Source organism: Sorex fumeus, unplaced genomic scaffold (assembly GCF_029834395.1).
Source record: "Sorex fumeus unplaced genomic scaffold, SorFum_2.1 ptg000130l, whole genome shotgun sequence".
In the NCBI taxonomy this organism is placed as follows: Eukaryota; Metazoa; Chordata; class Mammalia; order Eulipotyphla; family Soricidae; genus Sorex; species Sorex fumeus.
In genome coordinates, this window is record NW_026606187.1 from 4318274 (window position 1) to 4331465 (window position 13192).

General features: G+C 44.5%; 1 protein-coding gene across 1 annotated transcript in view; it reads right to left on the reverse strand.

Moving 5' to 3' along the window:
• The window catches only part of DNAH3 (dynein axonemal heavy chain 3), a 213943-nt gene that overhangs the window by 180095 nt on the left and 20656 nt on the right, over positions 1 to 13192 (reverse strand). The window contains exons 8-10 of the mRNA XM_056138888.1: positions 7844 to 7969; positions 5535 to 5730; positions 1552 to 1731 (exon numbers count right to left, since the gene is read on the reverse strand). Coding sequence (XP_055994863.1) covers positions 1552 to 1731; positions 5535 to 5730; positions 7844 to 7969 — 502 coding nt within the window. The remainder of the gene's footprint in view (positions 1 to 1551; positions 1732 to 5534; positions 5731 to 7843; positions 7970 to 13192) is intronic.

A 13192-nucleotide genomic window follows, 5' to 3' on the forward strand; every position in this document is an offset into this window, starting at 1 on the left:
CCTTCCCTCCCTCCCTTCCTTCCTTCCTTCCTTCCTTCCTTCCTTCCTTCCTTCCTTCCTCTCTCCCTCCTTTTCTTCTTCCCTTTTCCCTCCCTCCCTTTCCTTCCTTCCTCTCCCTTCCTTCCTTCCTTCCTTCCTTCCTTCCTTCCTTCCTTCCTTCCTTCCTTCCTCTCTCCCGCCTTTTCTTCTTCCCTTCTCCCTCCCCTTCCTTCCTTCCTTCCTTCCTTCCTTCCTTCCTTCCTCCCTCCTTTTCTTCTTCCCTTTTCCCTCCCTCCCTTTCCTTCCTTCCTCCCCCTTCCTTCCTTCCTTCCTTCCTTCCTTCCTTCCTTCCTTCCTTCCTTCCTTCCTTCCTTCCTTCCATATTTCCTTTCTGCTCTTTTAGCCCGCCCTCACTTCCCTTCTCCTCCCTCCTTCCCTCCTTCCCTCCTTCCCTCCTTCCCTCCTTCCCTCCTTCCTTCCTTCCTTCCTTCCTTCCTGCCTTCCTGCCTTCCTGCCTTCCTGCCTTCCTGCCTTTCTACTTTCCTTCCTTCCTTTCTGAGCCACACCCAGCAATGCTCAGTGCTCAGGGATCATTCCTGTTAGAGCCTGGAGCGGCCATACAGGGTGCTGGAGATTGAACCCAGGTTAGCCACTTGCAAGGTAAGTGCCCCTACCTCACCCAAGTGACTACTCTTGATAGTACTCTGTATTATTTCTCCAGCCCCTATTACCCATGTTTAACCTAAAGTAAGTGGGACTGGTGAGAGATAGAAGTGTCTGTTCCTATTAAAATTGCTTAATATGTTCTGCCTGAGGAACTGTTCACTTCAGCTTTCACAACCCAATTCTAAGTGAGTCGGAGGGTCCGGTCTGTGGCATGTCTATGTGGAGAGTTCTGAGCCTGGGCTGCTTTTACTGACAGCCTGAAAAGTCACTGGCATGCTCCTGGGTCCAGCTTTCACACATTACAAGCTGTCACCTGTGACCAGTCTTCTGAGCACTATGAGCCACCAAAACTCCTGCCCAGTCCTGCTGGGCTTTTTTCAGTAGCAGCCACAGGAATCCTGGGCTGTCCCGTCCCAGCTGCGTGCAAACAACATGGATCAACAGCAGTGAAGGAGGATTCTAATGCTATGCACTTGATCTGTCCCCGAGTCGAAATTACAGGGTCTTCTCTTTCACTTCCTTCCTTGGGATATTGGATGTAGGAGAGCCTCCTACTGTGTCCCCCACTCCCACCCCCATCACATACCGTTTTCTTGTTAGCTAGGCTTAATTGGGTTCAAAACCCCCAAATTTAGAGTTCTCTGGTGAAATCAACTGGAGTTTCTGGCTTCACATGCTTCCTTACAACCACCAATTCTAATCATGTGCTCTTTATGTACAGGATTATAAAGAGATGAGAGTATGTAAGAGCGTCCAACATCCAGATGCAAGGAAGTGGGGGAGGGGTAGTAAGAGGAGGGGCGGGGGAAAAATTGGTGTCTAAACACAGAGCCAGGAGTAAGCCCTGAGCACAGCTAAGTGTGGCCCCCAAACAAAAACAATAATACAAATGGGTAAATACGATACCTTGGGGATCCCCGTGGATTGCTTAATAATTTCCAAGAAAGAGTTATGTATTAACTGCCAGCAAGTATCAAAAGAAGGATTAAAGACAATATTTGGTTCTTTGACTTCAAGTTTGATCATGATTAGCTGGGGCATAAAGAATTTCATCTCTTCATAGGGTTCTTCAAAATCATTCCCACCCTTCAAGAGAAAACAATATAACATTATCAGAAAATGGGGTCTTCCAAAATCCAGAGAGTGAATCTTTTTGTGTGTGTGTGTCTGTGTGTGTGTGTGTGTGTGTGTGACACACAGTGATGTTCAGGGGTTACTCTTGGCTCTGCACTCAGGAATTATTCCTGGCAGTGCTTGAGGGACCATATGGGATGCTAGGAATTGAACCCGGTCAGCCACGTGCAATGCAAACACCCTACCCACTGTACTATTGCTCTGGCCCAAGAGAGTAAATCTTAATCCATTCCTAATACAGCAGGACACCAGAAAAGGCTGGATAAAACTATTCATCCTCTAACTGGTCACCCTTTAACTCTTCAACAAAACTTAGATTTGGTATTTTTACTTTGCTTAGATAGTCCTGTCTCTTTTCCTTTTCTTTTTTTTTTTTTCATTTCAAATGAGATGACATTCCACTATTATGGGTGTGTGCCATTATAAGTTAATGTCCATTTATACAAAATTAAACTATTCAGACCACTAAAAATCCAAATCTATCTTTATATGATCAACAATTTGATCTTATAGTTTTATATTTAGTTCATTTGCCTCTGTCTTCTCTATGTACCACAAATAAACAAAATCACGTTTGATTTTGTTTGATTTCATTCCAATTTTGTATAATACCCTCTATATCAGTGGTGTTTGACCTTTTTTCTTCCAAGACTAGTGAAAATAGGAGAATTAATCCACAATCCAATAAAGCAGAAACAAAAGCATTATTTGTAATAAGAATATTTATATACTAATTTTAGTAACATTGCCCTGCAAGCTACCAAGAGTATCCCGCCTGCGTGGCAAAGCCTGGCAAGCTCCCCATGATGTATTCTACATACCAAAAATAGTAACAACAAGTGTCACAATGGAGACATTACTGGTGCCTGCTCGAGTAAATTGATGAACAATGGGTGGACAGTGCTACAGTCCTACAGTATAACAAAAACCAGATTTCACATGTTAAGAAACAATTTTTTTTGTGGACCAGTAGGAAATTTCTATAGGTAGACATTGGTCAGCAGATGGGCAACTGAAAACTCCTGCCTTAAATCCAAGTAACTGAAAATGGCAGGATCTCATCTTTTATTGCTTAGCAGCAATCACCGTGTTTATTCAGTTATCAGCTCATGGGCACTTAGGTTGTTTCTAGCTTGTGGCTATTGCAGATAATGTTCAATGAACATGATGTATTATTTTAAGCGCTTTCCATCCTTCAAAATCCAACTCGAAATCCTTTCTTTCTGGGAAGTAACCACAAGCCTTAATAATGTATCATCTCTTCCACTTATGTACTTCTATATTTCTAATTCTCAAGTTATTTTCTTTCTTTCCTTCCTTTTTTCTTTTTTCTTTTCTTTCTTTCTTTGGGGTATGTTTGTACAACTTATCACTGAGGGAAGTATCTGTGTATAAATTGCCTTCAAAATATTTTTAAACTATCATTTAATACATAGTAGGTACTCAAAAATTTGTAGACTGTCCCCCAAAACATATTATCTGTGCACCTCAAATGCAATTGTTAATTTATGTAATAGTAAAATTTAGACATTCAAGATGACAACCTACCCATAACAGAAATATTGATGAGGAGATATTTTTAGTTTTATTTTTCTGGTTTTTGGACCATACCCAGCTGTGCTCAGAGATCAGTCTTGGCAGGCCTAGGAAGATCATATGTGGTGATAGGGATCAAACCTGGATTAGCCTCATGCAAGGAAAGTACCTTACTTGCTGTACTATCTCTCCAGACCAAATGTGGAGAAATTTCTAATTCTCAAAACAATCTACTAATAAAACTAGATTTTCATAAACTTTAGTGTCTAAGTAAATTAGGACAGCTATAAGACACTTGTTGAAGTAACTTATTCTAGATACTTTTAGATCTGTTTGACTCTTGATGAGCATTTATTTTTTACCTTTATATGATTTATTAACTATGTAGCATGTATCCATCAATTTCCTCTTCTTCAGATAAAAGTTTGTTTCCTTCTTCAGATAAAATTTGTGTGGAAGTTTAGATGGATATTTATTTGGTATCTTTAGCAAAGTTCCAATGACATCTGTATACTGAACTACTTTAGAGAGCTAACACTGCTATTTGATTTTAGCATCCTTTGAACATATTTTTTTAGTAAAAAGGTCAATTGCTTATCTTTATTCAAAAATATAGCTAGAATTTCAGTATTGGACAGATAGCACAGTGGCTAAGGTGCTTGCCTTGCACTCAGATCTGAGTTTAATCCCCAGAATCCATCTGGTCCCCAAGCTCACCAGAAGTCATTCCTGGGTGCAGAACCAGGAGCAAGCCATGAGCATTGCTGGGTGTGGGAAAAGAAGGTGTGGGGTGTGTGGAGGTGGAGAGAAAGAAAGACAGAAAGGAAGGAAAGAAGGAATGAAGGGAGGGAGGGAGGGCGGGAGAGAGGGAGGAAGGAATTAGGATTAAGCCTTTTGTAACTCGGTAATTTAAATTCTTTATGCTTTATTATGGTGAAATGTGCACATAAGTATAACATCCAAACAAATCTTGATTCCAGGAAAGTCATGTTGATCTGAAAATGGGGACTTAGTATTTTTATGTTTTTGTTGTTGTAATTTTGTTTTAGGGTCATACCTGGCAATGCTCAGGGATTATTCCTGCCTCTGTACTCAGGGATCACTCCTGAAGGTGCTCAGGAAACTATATGTGGTTCTGTGGGGGTCAAACTGGGATTAGCCTCATTCAAGGTACTATCTCTCTGGCTCTGTTATCAGTTTTTATTTTGACTTCATTACAGCATTCTAATAAGGGAAGTTGTTAATTAGGCCACCAAAGTGTTTAAAGGATTACCCTTTCAAGGCAAAGGTCAAATATCAATATTTGCAATGAATACCCACAGCGTCCCTCTCGGAGAGCCCAGCAAGCTACCGAGAGCTATTCAGCCTGCGTGGCAGAGCCTGGCAAGCTTCCATGGCATATTCGATATGCTAAAAACAGTAACAACAAGTCTCACGATGGAGACGAGATGTTACTGGTGCCCGCTCGAGCAAACTGATGACCAATGGGAGGACAGTGCTACAGTGATACCCCCAGCATTCCTAGATATTAAGCAAAGAGAGATAACAGATATTTTTCAAATCCTCCTTATAACAAACATAGAAGATGAAAAAGTAGTCAACCTTCCCACTATGTGAGGCAGGTATTTTCTTCAATCTTCCCTTCAATTGTATTTACTTTATGTATTAATCTTAAAATAGAGGTATCATACATAGTTTATGGTAGCATTGGTGGTTATTTTATACTTGCAGAGCTACTGCACCAGTCCTTCCAGCAGTGTTTCAAGGTCCCTCCATTAGTATCCCTTGGTTGGGTTGATCCCTTCTACCTCACTCACCCGTCACTTCCCTGCTCTATTGATCCTGTCTCAAGGTTTATTTGCATTTGGGATTGTCTAATCCCTTTCTTTGCTCTTTAATACTAATCATCTGAGCAAGACCATCTGGTCCCTTTGATTTTCTTAACTATTTTCTACTTTTATAGTTTGTTTTGGAAGGATTTCACACCCTAGCTTATGGGAGGATCATGAGGGACCATATGGGGTGCTGGGGATCAAACCCAGGTCAGTTGCATGCGAGACAAAGCACCTGAACCTCTGTACAATTTCTCTGGCCTACTTTAATGGGTTTTTACCAATTTAGTAGATGTCTAGTATCTCAGGTGAAGAATTCCATAAGAGAATCCTGATTCTCTGGGTTAGCTTCCTTCTAAACGGGCCTACTTGCCAGGGCCTACAAACCTTATGAATCATGAAAAAAGAGACAAGGTCCTCAAGAGACTTAATGACCATCTCTCTAAGCTGGAGTGCCATGAAGGATGCAACAGAAGCAAAATATTCTTCAATGCCCCGGGAGGGCTCATACTCGCTCCTGGGAGCAAAATGGACCCAATGGTGCTTCTGTGAAGTAAAAATCTGGGTACATGCGGGGATCCATCTGTAAAGACACAAAAGCATCAAAGTAAGAACCTTTCCTAAGCTCTGAAAAATCCCATTAGCCATCTTCCTGCCCTTGATGAAAAGGCAAATGGCTCATTTTCCACCAAGCAGCTTTGCAAATTCATCATTTTAGATCCCAGGTCGGGCTGGAGCGATAGCACAGCAGTAGGGTGTTTGCCTTGCACACAGCCAGTCCGGCCCAACCAGGTTCGATTCCTCCATCCCTCTTGGAGAGCCCAGCAAGCTACTGAGAGTATCTTGCCTGCTCGGCAAAGCCTGGCAAGGTACCCGTGATGAGAGACTTAATGACCATCTCTCTAAGCTGGAGTGCCATGAAGGATGCAACAGAAGCAAAATATTCTTCAATGCCCCAGGAGGGCTCAATATGCCAAACACAGCAACAAGTCTCAAAATGGAGACAATACTGGGCCCGCTCGAGCAAGTCGATGAACAACGGGAGGACAGATCCCAGGCCACCTCATCTGTTAACACTACTTTCCTGGGAGAAAAAAGCAGGAAGACTTAATTAAATGAAGACTCTATCCTTCCATCACCAGTATCCAGAAGGTGTCGGTGGCATGTCCTGTTGAAAGTGTGTTTGGACTGTTGATAATAAACAGGAGTTTGGAGGGGTATAAGCTATTGTTATTGGGTTGCAGAGGTATAAAGAACTGGAATGTTCTACCTTCTCTCCCTGGCCAAGGCTTATCCTCTGATTCAGACTTCATGAGAGAAAAAGGAGAAAGGGAAGAAAACTAAGAAGAAGATAGTCCATATAGCAGTGGCTGTTTAGAAGATAATAGAGAAATGTGAATACTCATAGATGATACGGATGCCTCATTGTTTCTTTCTTTTTACTTGCTCCAAGTTCTAATTCCCAGTGAAAATCACTGGTCTTGTCATCCAGTCACATCTCTTTTCTGATGGTTAGTAGAAAACCACTACTAGTAATAGTCAAAGTTGTAGAGATTTACTGAGCAACTACTTTGTGTCAGCTATTACATACATTATGTATTTTTTTTATCTGGTAATAGGGGCTGGAGCCATAGCACAGTGGGTAAGGTGTTTGCTTTGCAAGCGGCCAACATGGCCGACCTGAGTTCGATTCCTCAGCCCAGCAAGCTACTGAGAGTATCTCGCCCGCACAGCAAAGCCTGGCAAGCTACCCGTGATGTATTCGATATGCCAAACACAGTAACAAGTGTCACAATGGAGACGTTACTGGGCCTGCTCAAGCAAATTGACGAACAGTGGAGGACAGTGACAGTGATCTGGTAATAGAAACATTAGAATTTTCATGTTTTTTTTGATATTAAAAAAATCTTGCAGGCATTTGCGAATAAATTGTCTAAGTGACTGAAACCCTCTTATCTTGGAAATTTGTAGTGGTTTATCTGGAGCACCTGAAAAGGAGTTATTCAAATATAGTGTCTTGTGGGGTCCGAGCGATAGTGCAGTGGGGAGGACATTTGCCTTGCATGCAGCTCACCCAGATCCCATATGGTCCCCCAGGAACTTCCAGGAGTGATTCCTGAGTGCAGAGCCAGGAGTAACCCCTGAGCATCACCAGGTGTGACCCAAAAACAAAAAATAAAATAAAATAAAATAAACGTCAATGACTAAAAAAAATACATAGTCTTATAATCTAGGGCCTGGAGCGATAGCACAGCGGGTAGGGCGTTCGCCTTACAAGCGGCCAACATGGCCGACCCGAGTTCGATTCCTCCGCCCCTCTCGGAGAGCCCGGCAAGCTACCGAGAGTATTCGATATGCCAGACACAGTAACAACAAAGTCTCCAATGGAGACGTTACTGGGCCCGCTCGAGCAAATCAACGATCAACGGGAGGGCCTTTACTTACTTACTTACTTACTTATAATCTAGGTAGTAGTGTCTTATAAAGGGTTTCAGAGAAAGGGAGTGGAAGTTTCAGAAACTCCTGTAATAATGAGTTTCTGAAAGAATCTGAGAGACTGCTGGGGAGTGGAAATGGGGGGGGGGGGGGTCAGGAGGAGTTTGGAGAAAGTCATCAATGATGCAATCCCTGGGCTAGAAACCAGTTTTCCCTTCATGGACTCTTTAGTCTTTAGGAGACTGTGGCCAGCTACTGACTTGTTGAGAAGAATCTTATGCGCTTCCAGACAGTGTTTCTCAATCACTTCTTGATATTCATGAGGCTGCAGAGGCAACTTTCCTGCCAGTAATTCTGCTGTGCGAACAAATCTGAGATCTTTAAACCTGCCAAGAGAGAGAGAAATGTCCTAAGCCGAGAAGCTGAAGCTCCTTGCTAACAAACTCTACAGGACTGCTGGAGCAATAGCACAGCGGATAAAGCATTTGCCTTGCATGCAGCCGACCCAGGTTCGAATCCCAGCATCCCATATGGTTCCCTGAGCACCGCCAGGAGTGATTCCTGAGTGCAAAGCCAGAAGTAACACCTGAGCATCGCCGGGTGTGACCCAAAAAGAAAAAAAAAGAAAAAAAACAAACTACAGGTCTGCTTCAAGGGCACCTGATATCAATGGCAGAAAACAAATGGATAAAAACTAATTCTATGGGGGAGGGGGGCGCGGGGGGCGGGGCAGAACTGGTGTCTGATGAGAGTGGGTAGTCCAAAAGGACTCTTGCGAAATAGGAGATGAAAGGGTCAATTTAGTAGTCATTTCCAGAACCTTCCTATGTGCCGTGCTCCGAGTAACCCATCTGGGAAAAGCAACCTTGGTACCAACCTGTTATTTTACTAGGTGGGATTTGGGAGAGCAAGTGAACTAATCAAAGTTCTTTACAAGAGTGAGACCCAGGGGCCCAGGATTCTACCCAAAGTGGCCTCTGGACATCTTGGAGGTCTGCTTGGGTCTAAAGCCCCCCCAAATCAAAGTGTATAGACCCACCTCTTCCCCACCTCAGCCCCAAACCAGATCGTCAGTCCCGTGACTCCTTTGCGGATGAAGAAAGACCAGTCAGGGAAGAGATGATGTTTCCCCAATACCAGGGAATCTGGGATAAATTTAAGTCAGATGGTTTGATTTCTCTGCTGGCACCCCGCCAGTGACTTCCCATTTGGGAATAAAACTCAGTACATGTGGACCTACCAGGCTTGAAGCAGCCTCGTCTTCCCACTTGCTCCCTGTGCTCCCCATACCTCTCTGAGTGCTCCCATCACCCTCCCCACCACTCAGCTCCAAGCACACATATCTCTCCTTGCTGCCCCAACACATTGAGGTTGAGTACTTTGCAGACTTTTTCCACTGCCAGCAAATTTTGTTCCCCCAATGTCTCTGGACCCTGTCTCTTATTTGTTTGTTTGTTTTGGGGTCACATCTGGTGGAGCTCAGGGCTTACTCCTGGCTCTGAACTCAGAGGATCATTACTGGCGGTGTTCAGGGGACCATGATTAGACTGATATGATCAGCTATGTGCAAGGCAAGTGTCCTACCCACTGTACTATCTCTCTGGCCCTCAGGCTCTCATCTTTCACTCAGATGTCATCTTCATAGTAAAGGCTACCTGAGGAAGTCATGCATGTTTGTGCAGCCTCTGCCCTGTCCCAGGGGTCCAGAGCAAGTGAGGGCTCTGCTGCTTACAGGGTTCACTTAATCACTTAACTTCCCGTTAGTCATCGATTTGCTCAAGCGGGCGCCAGTAACGTCTCCATTTGTCCCTGTCGCGTGCTAGTGTAGCCCAATGGCATCTGTTTGCTCCGGGAACATGAAGGGCCTCAAACCGATCGTTCATGATCTTGACGAAGAAGTCTGACCATCTGGTAGGTGGGCGGCCACGCGGTCTTTTGACATCCCGTGGAATCCAATCAGTAACAGCTCTAGTCCAACGGTCGTCTTTAAATCTCATTACGTGACCAGCCCATCTGATTTTCGACACCTTGGCAAATGAGACAGCGTCCCTGATCCTTGATCGTCGACGGATGTCAGAACTCCGGATTCGTTCTCTCATTTGAGTGAAACGTGATATTCCAAGCATAGCTCTTTCTATTCTTCTTTGGGAGACCTGAATAGCGTTCTCATCTTGTTTGCGTAGGGCCCAGGTCTCTGAGGCATATGTTAATGCAGGAAGAACAGTGGAATCAAAGAGATGTGCCCGGAGCTGGAGGTTCTTCGTCCTCTTAGCTATTTCTTCGACGTTCTTGAAGGCGTTCCAAGCCGCTCTCTTCCTCCTGCGCAGCTCGGGTGCCAGGTCATTTGTCATGTTGACCTCTCGACCTAGGTAGACATAGCTGTTGCATTCGGAGATGGTCCTTCCATTGAGAGCGAATGGGGCGTCAGGAACAAGGCTATTTCTCATAAACATTGTCTTCGTAAGATTCAGCTGTAGTCCTACCTTTCCACACTCACGGTCAAAGTCGGCCAGCATTTGTGCCGCTTGGCTGATGTTTGGTGTTATTAAAACAATGTCATCAGCAAAGCGGAGGTGGTGTAATTGCCGACCATCTATCTTCACTCCCATTCCTTCCCATTCCAGTCGTCGCATGACGTTCTCGAGGGTGGCACTGAAGAGTTTCGGTGAAATGGTATCACCCTGCCGCACCCCTCTCTTGACATCAACGATCACTTCTTTGTAGAACGGTGAGATCCTGGTAGTGAATCCGCAATAGAGCTCACGGAGGATCCTGATGTATTGGGCTTGAATGCCCTGATTGGCTAGGGCTTCAATGACCGCTTCCGTCTCAACAGAATCAAAGGCCTTCTTTAAATCAATGAACGTTAAGCAGAGCGGCATCTTGAACTCCTGAGAAACCTCAATGAGCTTGGTTATCGTGTGGATATGGTCGATGGTGCTGAATCCTTTGCGGAACCCTGCTTGCTCACATGGTTGTCCTTCATCTAATGTTCTGCCAATCCTATTCAGGATGACTCGAGTGAACAACTTGTAGATGACAGACAATAGGCAGATCGGGCGATAGTTGCCAATGTCATGGATGTCTCCCTTCTTGAACAGTAGTACGGTCCTGCTGGTTTTCCACTGGGACGGAACCTTGCATTCAGACAGGTAGCGAGTGAAGAGCCGAGCCAGTGTATTGATGAGTACTGACGGCAGGTTCTTCAGGTGTTCAGGTCTGACCTTGTCTGGGCCGGGTGCTGTTTGTTTCTTTACCAACGAAATGGCGTGTCGGATTTCGGAGGGGAGAACGTTGGGAACAACATACCCATCCTGTGGAATTTGGTATGTTGGCAAGTGGACATGGCTATCGAAGAGATTTGAGTAGAAGTCATGGATAATCTTCTCCATTGCCGTTCTGGAGGATGTGATGGATCCATCAGGACGTCGGAGGGCAGTCATCTTGCTCTTATAGTTGGCGAAGGACAGGCGGGCCTTACGAATACTTTTCCCGGCTTCTGCCGCATCTACCAGTACTTCTGCTCTTCTCTCTTTGAGGTCTTCCTTGATCGCATCTCTGCACTGCTTTGCAAGCTCGGACGTTAGCTTGCGGTTGCCTGAGGCATGCGCCAAACCACGCTGGCGAATTAGCTCGAGAGTTTTCGAAGATAGGCGACTTTTTGTGGCTATCTCTCTCTTGGCGTTCCTCGCACATTCATGGAGGTGCTGAACCAGTCGATCGTATTCCTCGTCAATGTTGTCAACAATGGCATCTTCCCATGTTGCCGCAATAGTACTAAAGAGTTCCCAGTTGGTGGTCATTCTGGGAGTTCTCTTTTTGAACTTTGCAGCCCTTTCTCCCCGCTCTGTGAAGTAGAATTTTGCACGAAGGAGACGGTGGTCCGATCCCGTTCGAAATTTTGGGACAACAGCGACATCAGTCAGGCAATATGATGTGGTCTATTTCGTTGTGGAATCGTCCACCGGGAGACTCCCATGTCCGTCATTTAGATTCTGCCTTCTGGAACTGTGAGTTACCATGGATGGTCTTGGTCGACATGATGAACTCTGACAGTCTCTCACCCTGTTCGTTCCATTCTAGGCCATGGGTCCCGATGTGAAGTTCTTCAGCTGATCTTCTCGGTCCTATCTTGGCATTAAAATCACCCACAATGATCTTGTAGAAGGTGTGGTCTTCTTTATAGAACTTCTCTAGCTCCATGTAGAACTTCTCGATTTCTCTTTCATCATAATGAGATGTTGGTGCGTAGACAACAAAGATAGAAACTGCAGGCAGTGAGCCACATCTATTCAAATGTAAACGTCCGATTCGGGTTGTTAGGCATTCGAATGAATCAATGCTCTTGGCCAAGTTTGTGTTGACAAGGACACCGACGCCTCCAACACCTCTTTTATCGCATGTTCCGAGGAACAATTCTTCTCCAGTGTCGAAAACGGCATGGTGAGATTCGTGCCTTCTTGTCTCGGTCAGACCAATGATGTCGTACTTGATCATTCGCGCTTGTACCATCAGGTCCTCGATGGATGCATCTGATGCTAGCGTACGTGCATTGAAAGTACAGACGATCATTTTACAGGGTTAGGTGGGAGGATTTTCAGATTCAAACCAAAGGAGCTGAAAAACTTGAGACCTTGTATCCAACCTCACCCAAACCGCATTCCTTATCACGACTGGGTTAATTCTTCTTTCCATCGCACCCACCACCCTCTAACGTGCCCGCCCGCGATTTGCTATCATTACCCCTTCCGCTGAAAGCCTGGCTCACCGCTATCTCTGGGGCACCAGAACAAAGCCAAGCACATTGCAGGAACTGGCAACTGTGTGGGAAGTGTGTGAGGAAATGAATGAAAAACAAATGTCTTAGCAGTCTGGATCCCAAGGAAGTGAAGCACCTTCAACCCAAACACATATTTATCTTATCTCTTGTACTGTTTAAAATATGATACATTAGCTTTACTGTCAAAACTAAGATAAATTAGCAAGTGAAAAAAATGTGACATTTCTTGTGGTGAGCCAGAAAGACACCTTGAGCACTGCCAGGGGTCTCTCCTTAGCATTGGTGCACGAGTGACCTCTGAATACTGCAGGGTGCAGTTCCCAAGCCAACAACAACAGCAACAAGTGCAGATTTATATTCTTCAAGTAGAAGTAGTATGAACTGCACAGTTTTGTGAATATCCTTAAACTGATCAATGGGCTTTGTTTTTATTTTTATTTATCTATCAGTGTATATTTTGAAGTGCCATGATTTGATTTGCACGTTTTTATTGTTTTTTTTTAATTTGTATTAGTGAGACATCATGAGGTACAGTTGCAGACTTACAAATTTTTGTGCTTGGGTTTCATTATACAATGATCAAATACCCATCCCTCCACCAGTGCCCATTTCCCACCACCACGGATCCCAGTATCCCTCCCACCCCCCATCCCCCCATCCCACCCTGCCTCTGTGGCAGGGCATTCCCTTTTGTTCTCTCTCTCCTCTTGGGTGTTGTGGTCTGCAAAAGAGGCATCGAGTGGCACGTTTTTAAAGGGGTGAATTTTATGATTTGTGAATTCTATTTCAATTTAGAAAAATAGCAAACGATGCACCTCCTCCAGATTCC